Consider the following 20113-nt stretch of genomic DNA (forward strand, 5'->3'; position numbering starts at 1 on the left):
CTTGACGTGCCCCACAACGAGGAGGACGCGAAGCCGTAGCCCATAGCAACTGCTATATTTGTGTTCTTTCGTTTTCATCCCACTTGCCGGGAGTATGCATTACGTGTGGAAACCACTCAGTGCACTTTAGACACAACTTATGCCAAAAGCGAAACTGAAAGCGAACGCGCAATTGCATTCAATCCAGTCCAATCCAATCCTTAAATTTTGTAAACAGTTTTTGCTGCCGACCATGCCGACCATGTTATAACCATGTGGAGTCATCCCCGAGTAGCTTTCTGTGTTCTCTGTGCTTCCCAGAAGCGGTTCCCCGTGAAACTTGTTCAGGTAATGTTTCAAACGCTTGTTCTTTCACCGGAGCTCTAAGAATTTCGTACTTTTCATTTGTCGTTGTCAGATCAGCTGTGTTTTATCGTTTGTATGCGTTGTGATCGCTAGGGGAAACACGTGTTTTAGCCACTGCATTTGTGGTTGCTGCGCTGGGGTATGTAACAAACACTAATTAGGGCTCATATTAGTAGCTTTTTGGTGACTTTGTCTCTTAATTTAGCGCTCCCAAAATAGCATGTATCAGTCACTTACGTTTGCACCAATATGTGCGGCCTTGGCATAACTTCAAGTTGTTTATTTGAACTTAACGTTAAAAGAATAAACTTCTAATCTTCTAACGTTCAGTTTAACTCACTTTGGCGCCCGTTGCAGCTTGCTCGCAACTTCCCTTCTTGTCTGTCTACTCACGTACGAATGAAACGCGATAAAGCGAGCGCGCGGCCTACGGTGCATGCGGCGCTGGGGTGAAGCGTACGCGCTCCGAGAAATGATCAGTATCATGCCAATAGCACGCGCATCGACAGGGGATGAACGTGTAACCATCCATGAGCGAAAAGTTTCGAACTTGCAGCACGCAATGAACCTCGAGTTGCCACTTCAGATTATTGAATTTCATTGATTCCGATTGCATTATTCACTTTCTTTGTGGCTAGCAAGTGGTAGCGACTGTTACTGCGGAGTCTGACGTAGAAGTTAGCTCAGCAGGCAGCAGAACATTATCGCTATGAAATGCTGATTAGCATATGTAACGATAGTCATAGGCCTGTCAAAGCGACGGATCAACCTAGATCGCCTGCAGTTTCAGTGCACTGCATTCATTGCATGTGAACTGCTTGGGTGAGGTTATTCAACACAGGGCTGCGTACTTAACGCCAAACTACCTTTGCCGGTGCGTCAAAGACGAAAGTGCGCAGTATTCTCTACTCACATTTTTTAAGGGTAGACAAGGAGCACTCCAGAAAAGCAGTCTGACGAGCTAGTTATTATTGCTTTATATACGTAATAGTGCAAATACGGCGGGAAAAATTGCAAAAGCGAAGACGCGGCACCAACAGGAAAACTCAATCGTGTAGAAATTCAGTGCGTTATACTTTTTTGGACTCTCCTGTTATGAGCTTAACTCAACGATGCAACCACGGTGCAACAAGAAACAAAGCTCACACCCTGTCATCTCTTTGTGGGTTGTGCCAGCGGACTGAAGTCCAGATGTTCTGCTGTTGTTTGTCAAGTGTGAAGATGTTTTTCATTGCTCAAGGTGCATGGGTGTGTTAAATTTAGGAAGCTTTCATCAGAGGTGCACTTTATTTTTGCATGTTGTTGGTCACACATTCATCAAACAGCTCTCCTCTAGGCACTGATGTGGTCACTTGTATAGTGCTCAGTGATTGAATTTCGGTACTCGAAGTGCTGGGCTGCCTGGCACTTTGTGCTCCACCGATGAGCGCTGCGGATGCTGAGCTGATGCATTTTTGTATCACATGAAAGCAAGAGTCTTTGTGATGCATTGTGACATGCATTCGGCTCCTCAGTGATTGCCCAGCGCTCACCGGTAATGCAAAAAGTGCTGGCTGCTATGAGGTCCTAATATTGCATTTCAGTCACTAAGCAGTGTAACTTGTGGGCATTGTTTATGCACCCACTATGTTCCCATCTCGTCACTGAGCAATACCTTTCTTTATATTGTTATTATTATTAGTGCCACTTTTGTGCTGTCTACTGAGGGCAGCACAAAAGTCAGTAAAGATGGCAATCTCAAGATGTGGTAAGCTCCTCTTGTATGTATGTATCATTGCCAACCCCACAGTTGGTAAGGCTGCACATGGTATGTGAAACACTCGTTCCATATCAATTTGGTGAAGGGCAGAAGAAAGTCACAGAGGCAGCTTTGCCGTCACTGTGTATTGATGTGTCTGTGAACACCTGAGGGTAATCACAAATATCTTTTTTTTGAAAATGTGTGCCTGGAGCAATTAGTACAGTGCTTAAGCAGGAAGTTTCAAAATTTTCGTGTATTTCAGGTATTGAGAGCCAAATGGGGAATACACTTGCTAGGCTCTTTTGGAGACATAACAAGAGTAGCACCTTCAGAACTGCTGACAGCGGTTATAAAAAATATTGCCTTTTACTTCATTGCCAGAGAAAGGCCAGTGAGACAACAAATTAAGGGACGTTTGGTAATCTGATGTGTGGTGCAACCTCTCAATACTATTTAGAGCTCTCTGGTCCACTTGCAGCCTCAGAGGGCAACAATAGGCACTTCACTACGCAGCGGCTTAGGTTGTGGCTCATGAGGTGATCCATGCATGAACCGGGGGGCATCGTGAAGGCCTCATTCCCATTGGGCCATCACACCAACTGGAACATTCAGGACTGGCATTGCATGTATCTCACGAGAGTGTACAGATGATTGATACATCTTCAACGCTGTCGTTTGCCAGCAGCTGGCACTCCTAGCAGTCAAGGCAGCCGCATCCATGGGCAAGGATTGCAACTTTCACTAAAAAGATTTAATGGTGACTTGCTAAGAGATGGGATCATGGATAGTTATTCTTAAGTAACAGTGTTGTTGCACCCACTGTGCTGATGTCTCATCGAGGTACAGTCAGCTCATAGTTTGATGAGCGCATTGGCTAGGATGATATGCAACTACACTTGTTTGAGCAGGTGACATCTGCAGACCAACTTCACCTAAGAGCTCTATCACAGTCGGAGCTTTCTGCGGGCTTGCATCAAGGTGTGTAGGATCATTTATCCACAGAGGAATGCCATCAGCACAGATAAGTAGGCCTACTGGAATGTCGTGGCCCTGAGGTGAACGGCTTGTGAACATGCCTGCTGAGCAAGGGGTGATGTCACTAATGTGTTTATAAAATGCAGGAAATACTTTGTAGGGTACCTATGAAGGGTATTGCAAAAATTTTGCTGTAACAGCAAGTTGATATATTGATGGAATTCTTAACTCGTCTTCTTCGACTTCAGGATAGCATCGAACAACTTTATTAAAGCAGTGTGGAATGGGTTTGTCTGGAAACTGTGCCATTTCTTCTTTTTATTTTTTTCTTGCTGGAGGGACGACTGCCCCCAATAAATTTCCCATGCCACTTTGTACAATAATTCTGTCATTTGTGCATAACTATGCAAGTACTCGAGGAATGGCAAATGGACATTCAGTCTAGGCATCTTGGAAGCTAGAGGTGCTTTCTATTTTGCACTGGTTCATTTGTGCCACGGTGATGGCTATGGCCCTGTGCAGATTTGAGAGCATTGGGCTTGTGGAAACTGCTTAATTTCCTATGCTGCTAGGTAAATGGGGTCATTGTTACAATGATTGTTGACTTGGCACAAAGTTTGATGAAATAGAAAAAGGGGAAAGAGATGAGGCAGTGTTTTGACTTATGGCAATGAATAAAACGAGTTAATGAAAATGATTGCCATGATGGCTAATCATCTGAGGTGGTATGCTGTGGTGCAGATCACAAGTTTAATTCAGTCATGCTTCATTGTTATGACCCTCATTAATAGGGACGGCTTCACTTATGGGCGACCTTTTCAGTGTATTTTCGCCTTATAATGGCGAAACTTGCTGCCTGGACAATGGACAGGGTGGAAACGGACAAGTCCGTAGAAGCCAATGTATTTTTGTCCCACTAATATAGACAGCTTTGGCATGAATGGACAGGACCTCCTCCAGTTCGAGAGCCAAAAAGCCCACAGACAGTCGCAGTAAATATATGCCAGCATCTGTAAGCCTCACAGGTTGTGCTGTTGGGAGGCACAACCTTACTGGCCTGCGTCTATTCCACAGCACCAGTCATGTGACAGCTTCGGTATTCAAGGGTTCTCTGAAGCATAGATGCTTTCCAAGTCAAACTCCATTCTACATTTTCCAGTTGTTCTACTTGTATTCTGTACACAAAAGTCCGTGAAGACAGAGGAGCTTTTTGTTTTTTATGTGCTAACTTTATCAGCAAGCTATACTGCACTACTACCTGTGCGATACTGCACTGCTAACCCCTGTCGGATTCACTTTACTTGAGTGAAAGTTTCTTACTGTCACAGCCCTCGTGGCATATAAATTGCTTCAAACTATAAAGCGATTTTCTTGCGGTGACCAGATTGATGTAACTTCCTAAGTCAGATTTTCTCAGATTTCAATTCCATGTGACAGTGCAATGTGCAAAAACAAACTTGACAGCATTTTTTTTTTATATAATCTGTTTTTTAATCAAGATTGGTTATTGTGGATGGCTCGCTTTATGGACAATATTGGTCTGCAACTAAACTCCATATTAACGAGGCATGACTTTACTATCGCACTTAGTATGAGCTACAGTGTGAAAGCGCATGGCAAAGCAGTTGGACATTGTAACTTATACTGAGTGTGATAGTACTTGGTTATCATGGTGGCTATAGTTATAAATGCACAATTTCATAGGTTTTTCAAGACAGGGCTTGGCCTGTGTTCATATTTCACCACCCCTTTCGTCTGACCTCTCCTGTGTTGTTTTTCATATTTCAGAGGCTCTCTGGAACTGTTTCTAGCAGTCCACTTCCTAAAGGTAATTCAAGTCATTGTTCATCGCATGGCAATTTTACTTAGCACTTGGCTGGAAGAAACAAGGCATACTGTACTTGTTTAAGCCTCCAGAACATCTGTATAGCTGCCTTTACTTATTTCCTATGCTCCATTCTGCTGTGCCTCTTTCTGATACATAACTGCTAACTCTCCTGAACCTACCCTGAAGTTTACGAATTTTGTCTGGTTTCACTATTTTATGAACATTAAGTCAAGTTTTACAAAACAGTTCTGTTTGCTAAAAAACTTCGCTTGTTGGCCCTCAAACCTTCCGTTGAAAGTCTTCTAATGGTGAAAGGATGCAAGAAGGGTGTGTGCTTTTGTGCGAGTTCATACAGACAATTGCCTGAAGCAAGCGAGATCAGTAACACCAACGTTGCTGGAGAAGTATCTATGCGCTAAAAGCGATTTGTTGCTTGTCACTACTATTTACTGTGCCATGTTTGTTGCTGCTTGTGTGCTGCATCTGCAGATAAATAATCTTTAATGAAATGCATATGTATCCATGACAAAGCATGTACTTAGGGAAAGCTTTTAAAAGAATGCATGTTACCCCATAACAACTTGGCAGGTATACTGACGTGCTTTCCAGTTTTACTGTGGCCGGTGTATTCAGTGTATTTAGGCAAGGCCACAATACTAAGAAACACGTCCTCTGTCTAAAAAAGTTCAGGTACTCTTCTGAACTTTGAAAGTTACGAAAGCAAAACCTCGATCTGATTATGAGGCATGCCTTAGTGGGGGACTCCGGAATAATTTTGACCCGCTGGGGTTCTTTAATGTGATGCTAAACCTAAGTGCACAAGCATTTTTGCATTCTGCCCCAATTGGAATGCTGCTGAGGTTGAACGCTCTAGCTCAGCAGCACAATGCTATAGCCACTAAGCTACCGTGGCAGGTAGGAGTGTGAAAGTCTTAGTTTAGTGAGCCTCTTATGTTGTCAGCTCGTCTGTTGTCCTTGTGTTATTTTTAATAGAATAATAAATTGAACCATCAGAACTGCACTTCCATATCCACACTAGCAAGTTTTGTGTAGCTAAAGAAGGGCATTTTTCACACATGCATTTCTTATATATCTGGCCATGAACACTTCAAGATTGTGAGCGTTATGTTCTTCTCTATTATTACTCTACTCTCTAGTATTACTTTCCTTTTCATTTCTTCATAGATTGAATTATACATGCATTTTATTATGCATAGAAAATAAAAAGAAATTCTTTTTTTTCCATGCTGGGAACATTTGTTATCAAATGGCTCTGTTAGTACATATAATAGCCCGGGGTGGGTACTTTGTAGCAATGCTTATTTCTATGCCGATTCCTTTTCGCATTTGTGAGTGGCCGTGTATGACGCTCTGGCTGGGGAGGAGCCTCGCTTGACCACTTATGCACCCGAAAGGCATTAGGTAAAGGCATTGCTACATTAGGTAATGGGATTGCTACAAAATTGTGGCCATGTGTCATATATATTTGTAGATAACTGGCACTGAAGGCTGCCACGATAGGGCAGATCAGGAAGCTTAACACGTTCAAAGATTGTGAAAGTGCCAGCGAGAACCATGGCATGACATGCAAAATGTGGCATTGAGCGACACCTGCGACATGCCACGACAGGCGCTGCTTGTGCGGGCATTTTGAAAATGGGATAGCTGTTTCAGTATGCTGCGTTGCTGAGCATCAGGTTGCTTGTTCAATGCCCAGCGGTGGCATACCAATGGAGGTGAAATATAAAAGTGCTTATGTACCGTGCTTTGAGTGCACATTACAGAATCCCATGTCCTCAAAATTATCTCCACTACGGCGTCTTCATAACCCACTGTGCAGTTTCAAGACATTAAGCCCCATAATTTAAAGCTGTTTCACTAAATTACATGCCAGATAAAGCCTTTATACTTTCTTGGTCATCCATGGTTGACATTGTTTTATTGTGATAGCAATTATGAACACTCGAGGCGCGTTTGCATCGTCAGTGCCGCCGAGCTGTCTAGGCATCAATAGTGCATGCACGGCTCGCACATGGAAGGGTAGAAGGTCGCCAGAGATGCAAGACCTGCACTGTGTTTGCCTGCAAAAATAACAAAGCCAAGCGGATGCACCATTACATTCCACTCAATCGCTTTGGTAGTGGAGCCAGGGCAGTGTTCTGTTCTCTGCTGCTCGCATGAGCATTTCTCGCACAAGCACTAGTGTTCCTGCGGTGCAGCGGTGTGCACACACAGCTGCACAATAGCACTGTTGAGCATACGGGGGTCTCAGTGGAACTTACAGTACACTTCAAGACGCCAACGCTTGCGGTTTTCCTTCTCTCTCGTCTCTCACGCCATTGAGGTCCAACACTTGCAATGCCAGCAGTGGCACTGCTCGTCATATCAGCTTTATGAGATGCTTGATGGCTGCCAGAGAGCTGTTTCTGCTGCCCAGAAGAAGTTGCCTTGCATGCTGTGTCGCGCCAATGTACCTCTCTCGCGTATTCTTAGAACACCATCTTGAGAGCTTCAATGCACTGGTAAACCTTGCTATTGCTTTCAATGCTTTGCCTTCAGGAGAAACTGCCACAATTTTTTGCTATTTGAAATTATCCTGTAATCTCAATAATGCACTGGTGATTGTTGCTTTTTATTGTTGTTAGTCTGCTAGTGCTTTGTGCTGCTAAAGAAAATTCAGCATAAAATCTGTGTTGCTGCCTGCTTTAACTTATTGAATGGCCATCTCTTCTCTGAACCTTGCAGATAACTTCTCCCTTTCAGTTATATCACCGATAAGATTAAAGAATGGAAATTTTGTTAGCTTTAGCCTGAGGAATTAAAGGAATCTTCTCAACACTTCATGTAATTATTCTTGTCAAAGATGTGAACACCTTAAGGCAGTATCACAGTGATAGTTTCTTCTCCAGTAAAAGATGTTTTATTGTTGTATTGCTGTAAAAACCCATCCCCCCAGAGACGTCTGCGTGAGCAGGCGTTTGGTGTGTTGAGACACCATGTACTTGAACACAGCAGGGTTGGACCCTCCCGCGCCATGCGTGGCTTAGCCTTGTCTGGGAAGAGGAGGATCCTTGGGGTTGAGCCCATGCTGGGTGTTCGGACCTTCAAGGCCCCTCAGCAGAGGCAACACACCTCTTTAGCTTCTGGTTCATACAGACGGTGCCTCCAGATTGACCCACCTGGAGGAAATCAGCAGTCACCTTTTCCTGTCTTCTGCTCACTTCCTTTTACTTCTGATTTTTCTTGCGGCAAGAGTTAACCTTGTATGAATAGCCAACCTTGGGTGAACTAGCAGTAACATACAGCTGGCGCTTGCAGGACCTGTTTTACACTTTCTGTGGTGTTCTTGTTGGACTTCATGGTGGGTGGCTGGCATTGCTGCTGAAAATTCCAATTCGTGGCCAATCACCCAATTGGTGGCATCTATGGGCAGCTGGGACCCGACGTCTGCTTTTAGCTGGCTTGCAGTTCCAAGAATCGCAGGGAACATTTGTCTCTTCGAAAATACGGGGAGCTATATTGGCATTGTGCTTGTTAGTGTCGCGCGCCATGTATAAATACAAAATTTGGCTGAGGTGTTCACAGTTACATGCTCTAACCGAAGAATGTGTGTGTTGTGAAAGTGGTTTAGGGCACCTTTAAAATACAATATTTGCTTGAAAAAAAATGCAACCCCTTATTTTGGAGCCATACGATGCAAAGTGGGCACTTAGCCACAGTTATGCTGAATTCTAGTGGCAGATCCAGTATGGTCCACTAGCTCTGCCACAAAACAGCATCTTTCGGTGGAAGAGGGTATGAGCCATTGCGTTGCTGAATGAACGTGTTCCACGTCAGCTCTCTGAATTTTCGCTAATTGCTCCGATTATTCAACTCGGATCTTCATGAAAGTGCATCGATTGGATGTATGAACCTACGTGGACCACCGGGATACCCAATTCCGAGGTAGGCGTCCATTTCTTCGGTAATTAGAGCCGATTTTGTGACCCACGAAGAGCACCCACCGGCCTCGGCTTCAGCCGAGGGAAGCGGTAGGCCTACTCTCAGGCCGCATCGAGCCGCAGCCAATTACCGACCAATCGCTAATTTGGCAAACGCACAGTGACCCAATATGTCGACCGCTATGAGAATTGAGGTCGATGGCGAAGAAATTTCGCCGGATCAGCTCACGAGAGCCGAGGGGTGGAAAACCGCCGGCGAGAAGTTGAAGCAAAGGAGCCACGCAAGCCAAGATGGCGCCAAAGCCGCAGTTGACGTCAGCAACAGACGTGGCGATGACATCTATGACACCACCGACAAGAGCCTTCGTCACAGGATGAAGCGAGTAAACAAGGGCAAGCTGCTCAAGGGCGCGAGAATGCCAGACCTCCCGCTCGAAGACGTGAAGATTGTAATGTGGCCACGCGGCGGGCTTCAAGTGAGCGATGTGGCCCGGGTCGAAATCAGCCGAGCTATTACTGGGGCGGCCCAAGTCGATGCAATTGCAGCAAGAGAAGATATTATTTGTCCAAAGCATCAACAGAACATAATCGTTGTGAGTACCTCGAAGAGGGAGCACGCCGACAAGTACGCCATGGTGAAACGCATCGACATTCGAGGAACGGCCCACGAGGTGAGCACTTACGAATCGGCGCCTCATGGAACAGCTAAAGGAGTGATACGGGGCATCCCACTAGAGGACACCGCCCAAGAAATTCAAGACCTAGTGGTGCACAAGCACAGCCCGACGGCGTTGCAGGCGAAACGGATTGGCAAGACCAGGTCTGTGGTGATCGCCTTCGAGGGACCCAAGGTTCCCAATTACGTGCGTTACGGGAACCTGCTCGTTGAATGTTCACTGCACCGCAAGCAGATCGACGTCTGCTACCAGTGCGGCCGTGTTGGACACCGAATGGACGTGTGCCCCAATCCCCAAAATCGCATCTGCCGGGGGTGCGGCATCGCCAACCCGGACAAAGAGCATGCGTGCGTGCCCAAGTGCGGCCTGTGCGGCGGCAAACATCTCACCGCCGACCGGGCCTGTAAGGCAAAATTTAAGACGCCGTACGTGGTGCGGCGCCGGCGCTGGGAGCGGCACCGGGCCATCGACGACAGCAGCCAAGAAGAAAGAGGTCCTGCAGGCCGACCCCAACGCAGCATCTCTTCGCGGAGCCGTTCGAGAACGCCGGCCCGCAAGGGCAGCCACCAAAGCCGTCAACGATCGAGATCCCGTTCCCGGGATGGCCTGAACAGGGCCGACCAGGCGCCATCAACTGGCTCCAAGGACGGCCGCCGCTGGGAGACGATGGGGAAAGGAGGCAGTCGTAGCTCGAGCGCAAGACGCCGGGGATCCCGTTCGAGGTCCCGGACCAGATCAAGAACCCGGGTCGAGTCCAATCAACGAGGGATACTCGTCGAGAAAAAGGTGGGCTGGACCAACAGGTCTTCCGTTGCTCTAGGGAACGACAGAGAGTTCCCACCCCTCAACCCTACCCCACCTCCCCCCCTCTAACCAAAACGCCGCAACACGCCAAGAGTGCGGCGAATGTACAGAACTTAAAAGACTAATCGAAAGGCAAAACGCCCAGATTCAGGAACAGAATGTGCAGATCAGAGCACTCATGAGTAAAATAGATGCGCTAGCTAGCGGCAGCTCAGCGACTAAAATAACCAAAACGAGCACGGCGCCCGAGGACGCCAACGAGAAACGCAAGGTGCCGCGGAGGGACCCCCTCTCGCCCTGCCAAGAGCGGAGAGGAGAGGCGCAGCCCATGCAACAAGCATTGGATGTTCAAGAAGCGATGGACGCTGAAACCACCTCTGACTTCAAGACGGCAGCAGCGGCACCGCAGACGTCACATCAACAACAGCAACCGCCGCAAGAGGGCAAACTGGCAGCGATACTCGCAGCCATCAATCAAATTAATGAGAATCTTGGCAATATGAATGCCAGGTTAGAGGTCTTTGAGGGTCAAATAAAGATCCTGTCAGTCAAGCACGAACGACTGGCGGTGAAGACAGCGACGATAACCGTGAAGAACAAGTTCGCAGCGCTAAGGAAAGAACGCGCCAATAAAGTCAAGGAATCGATCGCGTACAGGCGCGGTCGCATCAGAACGTCAAAGGAAGATGGCGCAGACGCCGAACAGTAAAAAGCGAATCCGAGGGGGGAAACAACGATCATTTACCAATGGAATTGCAGGGGCATCCGCACCAAGGAAGCCGAGTTACAACTTCACATAGATGGGCTCGACCAGAAACCGGATATGATCGCGTTAGAAGAGACACGCGGCAGACCCAGACTCCCGGTTTACGTGACCTACACGGATCCGACGGAAGGCGGGACGGCGTTACTGGTGCGCACCAACATAGCAGCCACCCAGCACCTCACGGCGCAAAAGGGCTGCGAACACACGCTGGTCGAGGTTCACACAAGGACTATTGGCAGTGCCGGAAACCTGTTTGTGATGAGCGCATACTGCAGGCTGTCACAAAGGCAGTACGACTTTGAAACAACAGTGAGCCAGGCGAAGAGGTTGGCGGGGAACAGGCCGCTCCTGGTCCTAGGCGACTTCAACGCCCCTCACACTACATGGGGTTACAAATACCAATCTAAACGAGGCAAGGCTCTAGCAAAGGCAATGGAGTACCAAGAAATGGCGCTCCTTAATGCACCGGGCGTCGTCACCCGAAAGGGAAACAGTGTCAACAGGGACACCACCCCAGACCTGTCGTGGATCGCGGGCTCCCTAGAAGTGGCCTGGCGAAACGAAGACGTAGACCTGGGCTCCGACCACAGCATCATAAGTGTAACCATAAAGGGTCCAAAGTACCGGGCAGCCCTCGGCAAAGCCCGGATCACCGACTGGGACCGAATGCGCAAGCACACGGACGAAGAAAACGAGACCTCCAGAGAAAACGCGGAGGAGGGCAGACATCAAAGTACGCAGAATGGGCGCGAGAACAAAAGATCGCGCTCGACAGATTTACTCAAGAAGTTGTGACAACGATGCAGACGCCCTTCGTCGACGCCAAACTAGCACACATGTGGGAGGCGCGGCACTCGCTCACGCGAAGATGGAAGCGTCAACGACGAAACAAGAAGCTCGTCAAACGCATCGCGCTCCTCAACAAACAGATCGCTGAATACGCAACCAAGCTGTGCCGAGAGAACTGGATGAGTACGTGCGACGGGCTGCAGGGAAAGCTGTCGACGCGCAAGACCTGGTGCCTACTCAGACACCTGATCGACCCGTTGAGCAGCAAGACCGCTACCAACTGCAACCTCACCAAAGTTCTGAACACTTACGATGGCAACGGCCGAAGGCTCATTGAAGACCTCAAGGCGATCTACCTTAAGACGGAGAGAGGGCGATTTCCGATACCGGAGGAGTACGGGGGACCGGAAAATCCGGCATTGGATGAACCGTTCACCATCACAGAGTTATTAACAGCCATAGACGAGAGTAATAAGACGAGCGCACCCGGAACGGACGCTCAATAACATGAGTGATGCGGTGGCACGCGGGCTCCTGGGTCACATCAACAGAACCTGGGAAAGCTCGAAGTTGCCTGCAGAATGGAAAGAGGCCGAGGTACGGTTCATACCTAAACCCGGCAAACCTCTGACGATCGATAACATGCGCCCTATCTCGCTCACGTCCTGTGTGGGCAAGGTCATGGAACGCATGGTTCTCAAAAGACTTCAAGCACACCTGGACGAGACAAATCAGATGCCGGCGACCATGTATGGATTCTGCCAGCACCCAAGACGTCCTGATCCAATTACACGAACTAGTGATTAAAAGAGCAACGAGGCACGCGCCCCGGGGTATACTGGCTTTGGACCTCAAAGGGGCCTTCGACAACGTGTCCCACGCCAGCGTGCTCGAGAACCTGCGCAAGACGGGGTGTGGCCGCAAGACCTACGGCTATATTAAAGATTTCCTAACTAATAGAACAGCAACTATCCAGATAGGAAATGAACGGTCAGAGCCTGTGGAGCTCGGAGACAGGGGTACCCCACAGGGGTCTGTCTTGTCGCCTCTGCTTTTCAACCTAGCACTCCTGCCTCTGCCCGAACTACTCAATCAGATCGAGGGCGTGGACCACGCGTTCTATGCCGACGATCATAACGGTGTGGAGGAACCGCGCGGGGTCCGATGCCTGGGCCGAGGAAGCCCTGCAGAGAGCGGCAACGACCGTCCACGAGTATGCCACGACCTGCGGCCTGAGCTGCGCTCCACAGAAATCGGAGCTGCTCATGGTACAGCCCGGAAGACCAAAGAAAGAGCCGCCGCCGAACATAATCATCACCATCGACGGCACAGAGATCAAACCAACGCAGCAGATCCGGATACTGGGCCTGCTGTTGCGCAGCGACGGCAAGGCGCACGCAGCCGTCAACAAAATCAAGACCACATCAGAGCATGATCCGGAGAGTCACCAACCGGAACAGAGGAATCAAAGAAGAAGACGCACTGCGTCTGGTGCAGGCATTCGTCGTGTCACGCGTAACGTTCTCCGCCCCGTACCTCCAGCTTGCGAAGGTGAACCACGAGACGCTGAACACGACGATAAGAAAAGCAGTCATGGGCATCCCAGTCTACTCGTCAACGCAGAAGCTGCTGGAAATGGGTGCCCACAACACGGTGAAAGAGCTGGTGGAAGCACACCTATCCCACCAGAGAGTAAGGCTGAGCCGGACAGAGCACGGTCGGGCCGTCCTACGCAAGATAGGATGGCAAATTGAACAGCAACCGACAACGGAGCCGCTCCCCACAACGTGGAGAGCCAACCCGCCGTGGTTGCTCAGTGGCTATGGTGTTGGGCTGCTGAGCACGAGGTCGCGGGATCGAATCCCGGCCACGGCGGCCGCGTTTCGATGGGGGCGAAATGTGAAAACACCCGTGTACTTAGATTTAGGTGCACGTTAAAGAACCCCAGGTGGTCGAAATTTGCGGAGTCCTCCACTACGGCGTGCCTCATAATCAGAAGGTGGTTTTGGCACGTACAACTCCATAATTAATTAAACGTGGAGAGCCATTATTAAGACCAAGCCCCTCCCCCGGAACATGCAGCCGGGGAGGAACAACGAGAGACGCTCTGCGCGGGCCAAGGCACTGGCTCGACAGCTGGAAGAGGAGCCCGAGGTCCTCTACGCGGACGCCTCGCTTTCCAAGCACGGGACCAGAGCAACGGCGGTCGTCACCACCATCGATAAACTGGTCACAGGCGCGTCGATACGGACGACGAATACAGCCGAAGCAGAAGAAGTGGCCGTGGCCCTCGCACTCGCACAACCGGGAGTGAGGACCGTGGTCACAGACTCCCAGACCGCCTACGCAAGCTACCGCAAGGGGAACATCTCTCCTGCGGCACTAGCGATCCTCACCAAATGCAAATCACCGGGACGGGCCGTTGAGCTCGTGTGGGTCCCGGCTCACTCGCAAGTGGAAGGCAACGCACTCGCTGACCACTGTGCCCGAGAACTGTCAATCCGGGTCGAGGACGAGCCAGAGCTACCGCACCCCGTGACAAGCTACAAAGAAATCACGCAAATGTACAGAAGCAGCAGATGTAGGCTTCCCCGTCCGCATCCGCAACTCAGCCGAATGCAGCAAACAATCCTGCGACGCACGCAAGCGGGGTCACTAGCGCATCCCGTGCTCTTGCACAAGATGTTTCCAACAGAGCATGACACTTCATGCCCTTTTTGCAGACGGTCAAAAGGCACTCTAGCACACATCCTTGCAGAGTGCACTAAGCTCAAGAACCCCCCACCATCCCTACCCTCCACCCTCCCCAGCCCCAACCCTCCCGAGCGATGGGAGACCTTGTTGTCCAGCCCCGACCTACCGACCCAGCTCGCGCTGGTGGCTAGGGGCCAGGAACTGCTGGACACATATGGGACCTAAGAAGAAGGTTCCACTCCATCTGGTGCCAGCACGCACCAACCGTCACTAAGGGCTCACTACAAAAGTTGTTTCTCTCTCTCTCTCTTTCGGTGGAAAGCACTTGCTCTGAATCTGCATTTGGAACACTAACACTCCAATCAGAGCAAGCAGCGGAACAACCATGCAGAAGGATCGGCATGGCTTACGCCAAACTAACAATTATCTGCTTTTGTGAACAACAGTTTCTGCCGTTCTCTTGTGGCAAGTTTGTGTGTGGAGCTTCAGTTATTTTTGTGTATAAATACTCAAATTCAAACTCTTAGAGCATTCACGCTATGTCTCTCTTACCTTTTCACCTCAATGTAAGTTCTCTGCTGTAAGGTGCACTAGTTTGGACTTGGTTCGGTGAGCGGAACAGATAGCCTCATGCGCGTATTTGCAAGCACTACTTTGTCGTCTGAGCCGTTTTCCTCACCCCTTGAACCTGAGAAGCTGCTTTGTGAGCTGCAGTTTTCTCAAGAAGGAATAGTATGTCGATAGTACTGCAGAAACATTTTCTTTTTTCCAAGCAGCTTAATTGCCTTTCCATTTGTCGCTACGGAACAAGAAGAAATTGCTCGCTTGCTGTTTGGTATCGTGTGCGTGGTCTTCGTTGTGCCATCTGCTACATAGACGATCCACACAATGGCCGCTGGAGGAACTATGTCACACAGACTGCCGGTCAAATTTGCCAATGTTGGCGGAGTAGTTTGGACGGCTTAGCAGGTTGATCTCAGATCGAGATCAACTCTTGAGCTGCCATTGGAATAGATGATCTGCTGTCCTCATCTGCCATAGGAATAGACTTGCTCCAATAAAAGCAGGAACTTTTGATCTGGCAGTGTTCCAGATCTGCCATTGGAATTCAGCACCAGAATGACCCAGTGTGGGTGCTCAGTGGTTATGTCAATATACTGTGGAGCACAAGGTCATGGGTTCGACAGTGGCTGCTTTCCAATGGCGGTGAAATGTGAAAGCACTCTTGTACTGAGCTTTGGTTAAAGAACACCAGGCAGTCGAAATCAATCTGGAGCCCCCCCCTCCCCCTCCCACTAGCCATATTGTAGCTTTGAGACCTACAACCGCAAGAAAAACAAAAATTTATTTGAGGCTTGAAAAACTGAACTCTACATGCCATACAGTGCCAGAATAGTGCCGAGGCTGAGTGCCGGTGATTGTCTTTTGCAGATGTTTCGGGTGAGTTCCCAAGGGTGTACAACTCGGAAGATGTGGAGTCTGGCTGGTTCGATTGGTGGGAGGCTAGTGGCATTCATGCCCCATGCAAAGATGCGGTGAGTCGTGAGGTGACACACTCCACTACACTAGACCACAGAGGGAGTCATGGTGGCTGCAACTGTCCAGCCGCACTAAAAATTCCTTCTCGCACTAATATTGGCTTTGTCTCTATGAAAATTCGGCACTTTCTTTCTTTCTTGAGTTTTGCTCATATAAGTCACTGACTAAATGAGTTGGCTGGAAAGCTAAGCTTTCCTCATGAGGCTCAGTAGTCTTGGGCCTGTAATTTATACAGGCTCTTTTCCTCTTATTCTATTAATTGCTTATCATCCGTCTCAATTAGAACAAGTGGAATGAAAGAAAGAAAATAATTGTTACAAAATATGGTCACTGATGTTTCCCTAAAAATAAAAGAGCTACTCTTTACTCTAGTGTCAGTCTACACTTGAAAAGTCATTGTAAGTCAGGCAACCATGAAGGTAATAAAATATTGAAATATCAAAAGGAGGGAGGAAAAAGAGATGTGAAGACATGGAGGTTAGCCAGAGTAAATACGAAGTGGCCACCCTGCTCTGGAGAATGGAATGAAAAGAGTTAGAGGGAGAAATGAGATTTAACAAAAAATATACATTCCCCAAAGTAATGTGGTGAAGTGTGCTACAATTTTTAGAATCGGTCAGACAGAGCACAATTGAAGAGTCACAGCAAAGGGTTTAAATTTAAAGCCTTCTGTGTGAAACTTCATCTGGACCAGTGTCCTAGGATTCACTCATTTTTCAAGGGGCAATCGTCCAGTTTATCAAGTGCGGTCAAGAGCCCTTTTCTGGCTACATTGTATTGTAACGAACACAGTTGCAGAGGAACGGGGCTGTACTGTATATCAGCAGCTTACCTTGCTTTTTTGCTTTTCTTTTCTGTTTTTCTTTTCGTAATGCACAGGATGTGCATCACAAAGTGCATTAAAAATGGAGCCACTTAGGGGTTTTTAAATTAGTAATATATCATTGTGCCAGCAAAATAAACTCATAAGTGAAAGGGAGTTATAACTCTGTTGTTATGAGTTATGTTTCCATGTTTTTTCGCATTGAACACTGCTGTGTTGCTGCTTTCTTTGTTTTTCATGCAGAAGGAAGAAGGCACATTCAGTATGGTGTTGCCCCCACCAAACATCACTGGTGATTTGCATCTTGGCCATGCGTTGACTGTCACCATACAAGACACACTGGTGCGCTGGTACGAGCTGCATCTCTAATCGTTTGTAAGACTGCTTGCAACAAGGACTTCATTTTGTAACAGTCCATTTAAATTTCCATTTTTCTTTTCTTATGATCTGTCACTACAGCGTACTGGCGATAATGGCAAGCATCCATGAAAATGACAAAGGTTGAAAAGAATAGAAAATGAAATTATTTTTCCAAAGTATGGCCTCACATCATAAGCATGCATCACAATGCAAGCTGAATGATCTTATGCGAGCGAACTCAACTCAGCAGCGTGAAATTTCATTTACAATAACTCAGCTCAGGAGGCCATCTATGTTTTGCTCATCCAATTAGGAAGATGAAAAATTAGTTGCTGTTTAAACTTGGATATGGACATTTGCACGAGCCTGGATGCAATTTTGTTGTTGTTGTTGTTGAAACAATTTGTTTTGCACACTTTGTTTGACAAAATGTGCGACTGTAACCTACAATATTGTGCTGATGTTCAGGGCATGTTCTGCGGCCAAATGTAGGAGCTTTGCAGGGTAAAGCTACAGATTGTCAAACGCCACTACCATCTTCCTTGCTGTACAAATTATTGGTTTGTTTTACAGGCTCGTCATCACTATTGCCTTTGTTGACATTTTAATCCGTTTCGCCCTAGATGGCTTTTTGGAGATGCCATCAGTCATCAGTTTCATTTACGTCATCAGACCGTCATGAACTGCGATGTATTCGTCAGCCATAATCGCACCCACTGCTGTGTTACAACAAGCAGTGCACGAGACTGTAACACTCGCTAACATTGGCATGCTCTCCAAGTGCGTTGCTGCTGCTGCTGTTAGTGCTAGCACAGAGCGCAGCTTATGGTGTATCCACACGACGGACGGCTCCGCGCAAATCTGTGCCGCGGACGCTTATTCCGCCGCCCGTCCGGCTGCGAAGCGCATCCAGACGACGGACGGACTGAGTAGACGACCGCGCCGGAAAAATAAAGATGCCGGCTACGCCCGAAGGGACTGCCGTCCGCCTCGAACCTGTCAAGTCGTCGTCGTCCACTGTGTGGCCCGTAACTTTCAAACTGAGGATTGTATTTGGTTTAAATTAGTGTCCAGAAGCTTCAACAGCAATGTATTCGTGATGAGTGGACACCGTTTCCTAAAGCGATGCTCAGATTCTCGGCGTGTAGGCTTAGAGTGGCTGTATTGGCTGAACATGGCCTCGAAGATGTTGCGGCGGCCCGGGCGGATCTCAGTGGCCGTAAGTTAATATAATTGCTTGTTTTTACTCACTCTAGATGGCGCCATCGGTGTAACAAAGACTTTGTCATAGGTGTTTTCACTCTGAATGAAAATGGAGATCGAAAGGAAACGACGGTTGGCCGCAATGGCTGTTGTTTTGTCCGAATTGGACACGAATGGTGTCAGCAGCGATGAAACTGTTTCAGAAAGATCCCAAAGCCGCGCTTGTTGCCAGACTGTAGAGCATGCTAGGCTAAATCCGCAGCATTCGACCCCCAAAATCCGGATGCGAAAAATAGCTCGGCATTTTCCGTCCGTGGGGGTCGCGGACGACGCGCGGACGGCACAAATCCGTGACGCGTAGTCACGTGATGCGCAGTCCGTCGCGAAAAAGATGGATTTCGTCCGTCGTGTGGATCCACCATTATTTGCGTCTGCGTACGGCAGTGGCGGCACCTGTTACAAAGCGTTTGGTGTAAAGCAACAATTTAGCTGTCGGGGATGCCTAAATTCTTTTGTTGTACCGGCTAATTTGTTACAGTGGTCTTCATTTCAGAGGCGTTCACAATGCCTAGGAAAGATAGGAATTCTGCCAGGTCATAATTAATGTTTTGTTATGCAAGTCATTTTGTTGTAGAGGCGTTTGACTCTGTGCACTTCCTTGCTGTGGAGCAATGAGCAGCGAGCACTGTGCTTTGTGCCAACAGTTAGCCCCTTGACCACTGGTGTTGTACTGCCAGACGTACCCTTGGCCTCAAGAGTGTTTAGAGCATGGAACTCGTCACGCACTAAAAAAGAAAAGCATGGAAGCAAATGTCCAAGGCTAGGTGCTAAAGGCACAGGAAATTTTATCTTCGCATGACTGCTATGCTCTAGGAGCATTTTTTCGCCGGGTGTAAACAGCAGGGTCTACGAGAGCAGTGGTGCTGAATGTTTGTGTGGTCTGCATCCACCATCATGCCAATACATCCAGGCATAGCAGGTCCTGCAAAAGCCCACATGTTGAGTGACTTAGCCTCTTGGTCAGCATTCTGACTCCTTTAATTTCCTTTGAGTGGTGCGGGCGGGCAATCACAAGTGACTTTTCCTGATTTAACCTACTGTTTAAGGGCATGCCAAATCAAAGTGCCAAGTTGAGCTTGATTGGTAGATTACACTTGAATACAAATGAGGTCAGTCACACTGTCAGTGGAAATATAGGCACAAACAATATGAAAATAAAAAATGTCTATTGGTGCAGCCTTTATTTTCCTGCACCGATGATGTCACGCACTTCTACAATTGCTTCTTGGATAAGGTTAACTGTTTATCAGCATAGAAGGATAACATTGCATTTCAAGGTGACCAATTACTCAACCCGGAAACCTTGGGGCACATTACCTTCAGGAAAGGAAATGCCAACACTTGAGATTCCTGTAAAATTCATGATGTATTGACATCGCTGGTGTGGCAGTTTGAGCATGGAATAAAAAAAAATTTTCAGTTTGGTTTTTGTTTTCTTCTGGTAGGGAATGTCCCTGCATGATGCCACTAAACAACATCAAAGGCTTCTTGGATATTTTACACCACCTACTTACACATATTCTTGCTGAGCACACACTTGTTCTACGTATTGTCACCTTTGTGTGCAG

At 48.0% G+C, this 20113-nt stretch overlaps 1 protein-coding gene across 1 annotated transcript in view; it reads left to right on the top strand.

Moving 5' to 3' along the window:
* Positions 1–224: 224 nt before the first annotated feature.
* Positions 225–20113, top strand: part of LOC126516495 (valine--tRNA ligase, mitochondrial-like) — a 169552-nt gene continuing 149663 nt past the window's right edge. The window contains exons 1-4 of the mRNA XM_050166625.3: positions 225–327; positions 4850–4889; positions 15992–16095; positions 17166–17272. Of these exons, the coding sequence (XP_050022582.2) occupies positions 253–327; positions 4850–4889; positions 15992–16095; positions 17166–17272 (326 nt within the window). The 5' untranslated portion in view covers positions 225–252. The remainder of the gene's footprint in view (positions 328–4849; positions 4890–15991; positions 16096–17165; positions 17273–20113) is intronic.

The sequence above is a fragment of the Dermacentor andersoni genome, chromosome 1 (assembly GCF_023375885.2).
Source record: "Dermacentor andersoni chromosome 1, qqDerAnde1_hic_scaffold, whole genome shotgun sequence".
Classification (NCBI taxonomy): Eukaryota; Metazoa; Arthropoda; class Arachnida; order Ixodida; family Ixodidae; genus Dermacentor; species Dermacentor andersoni.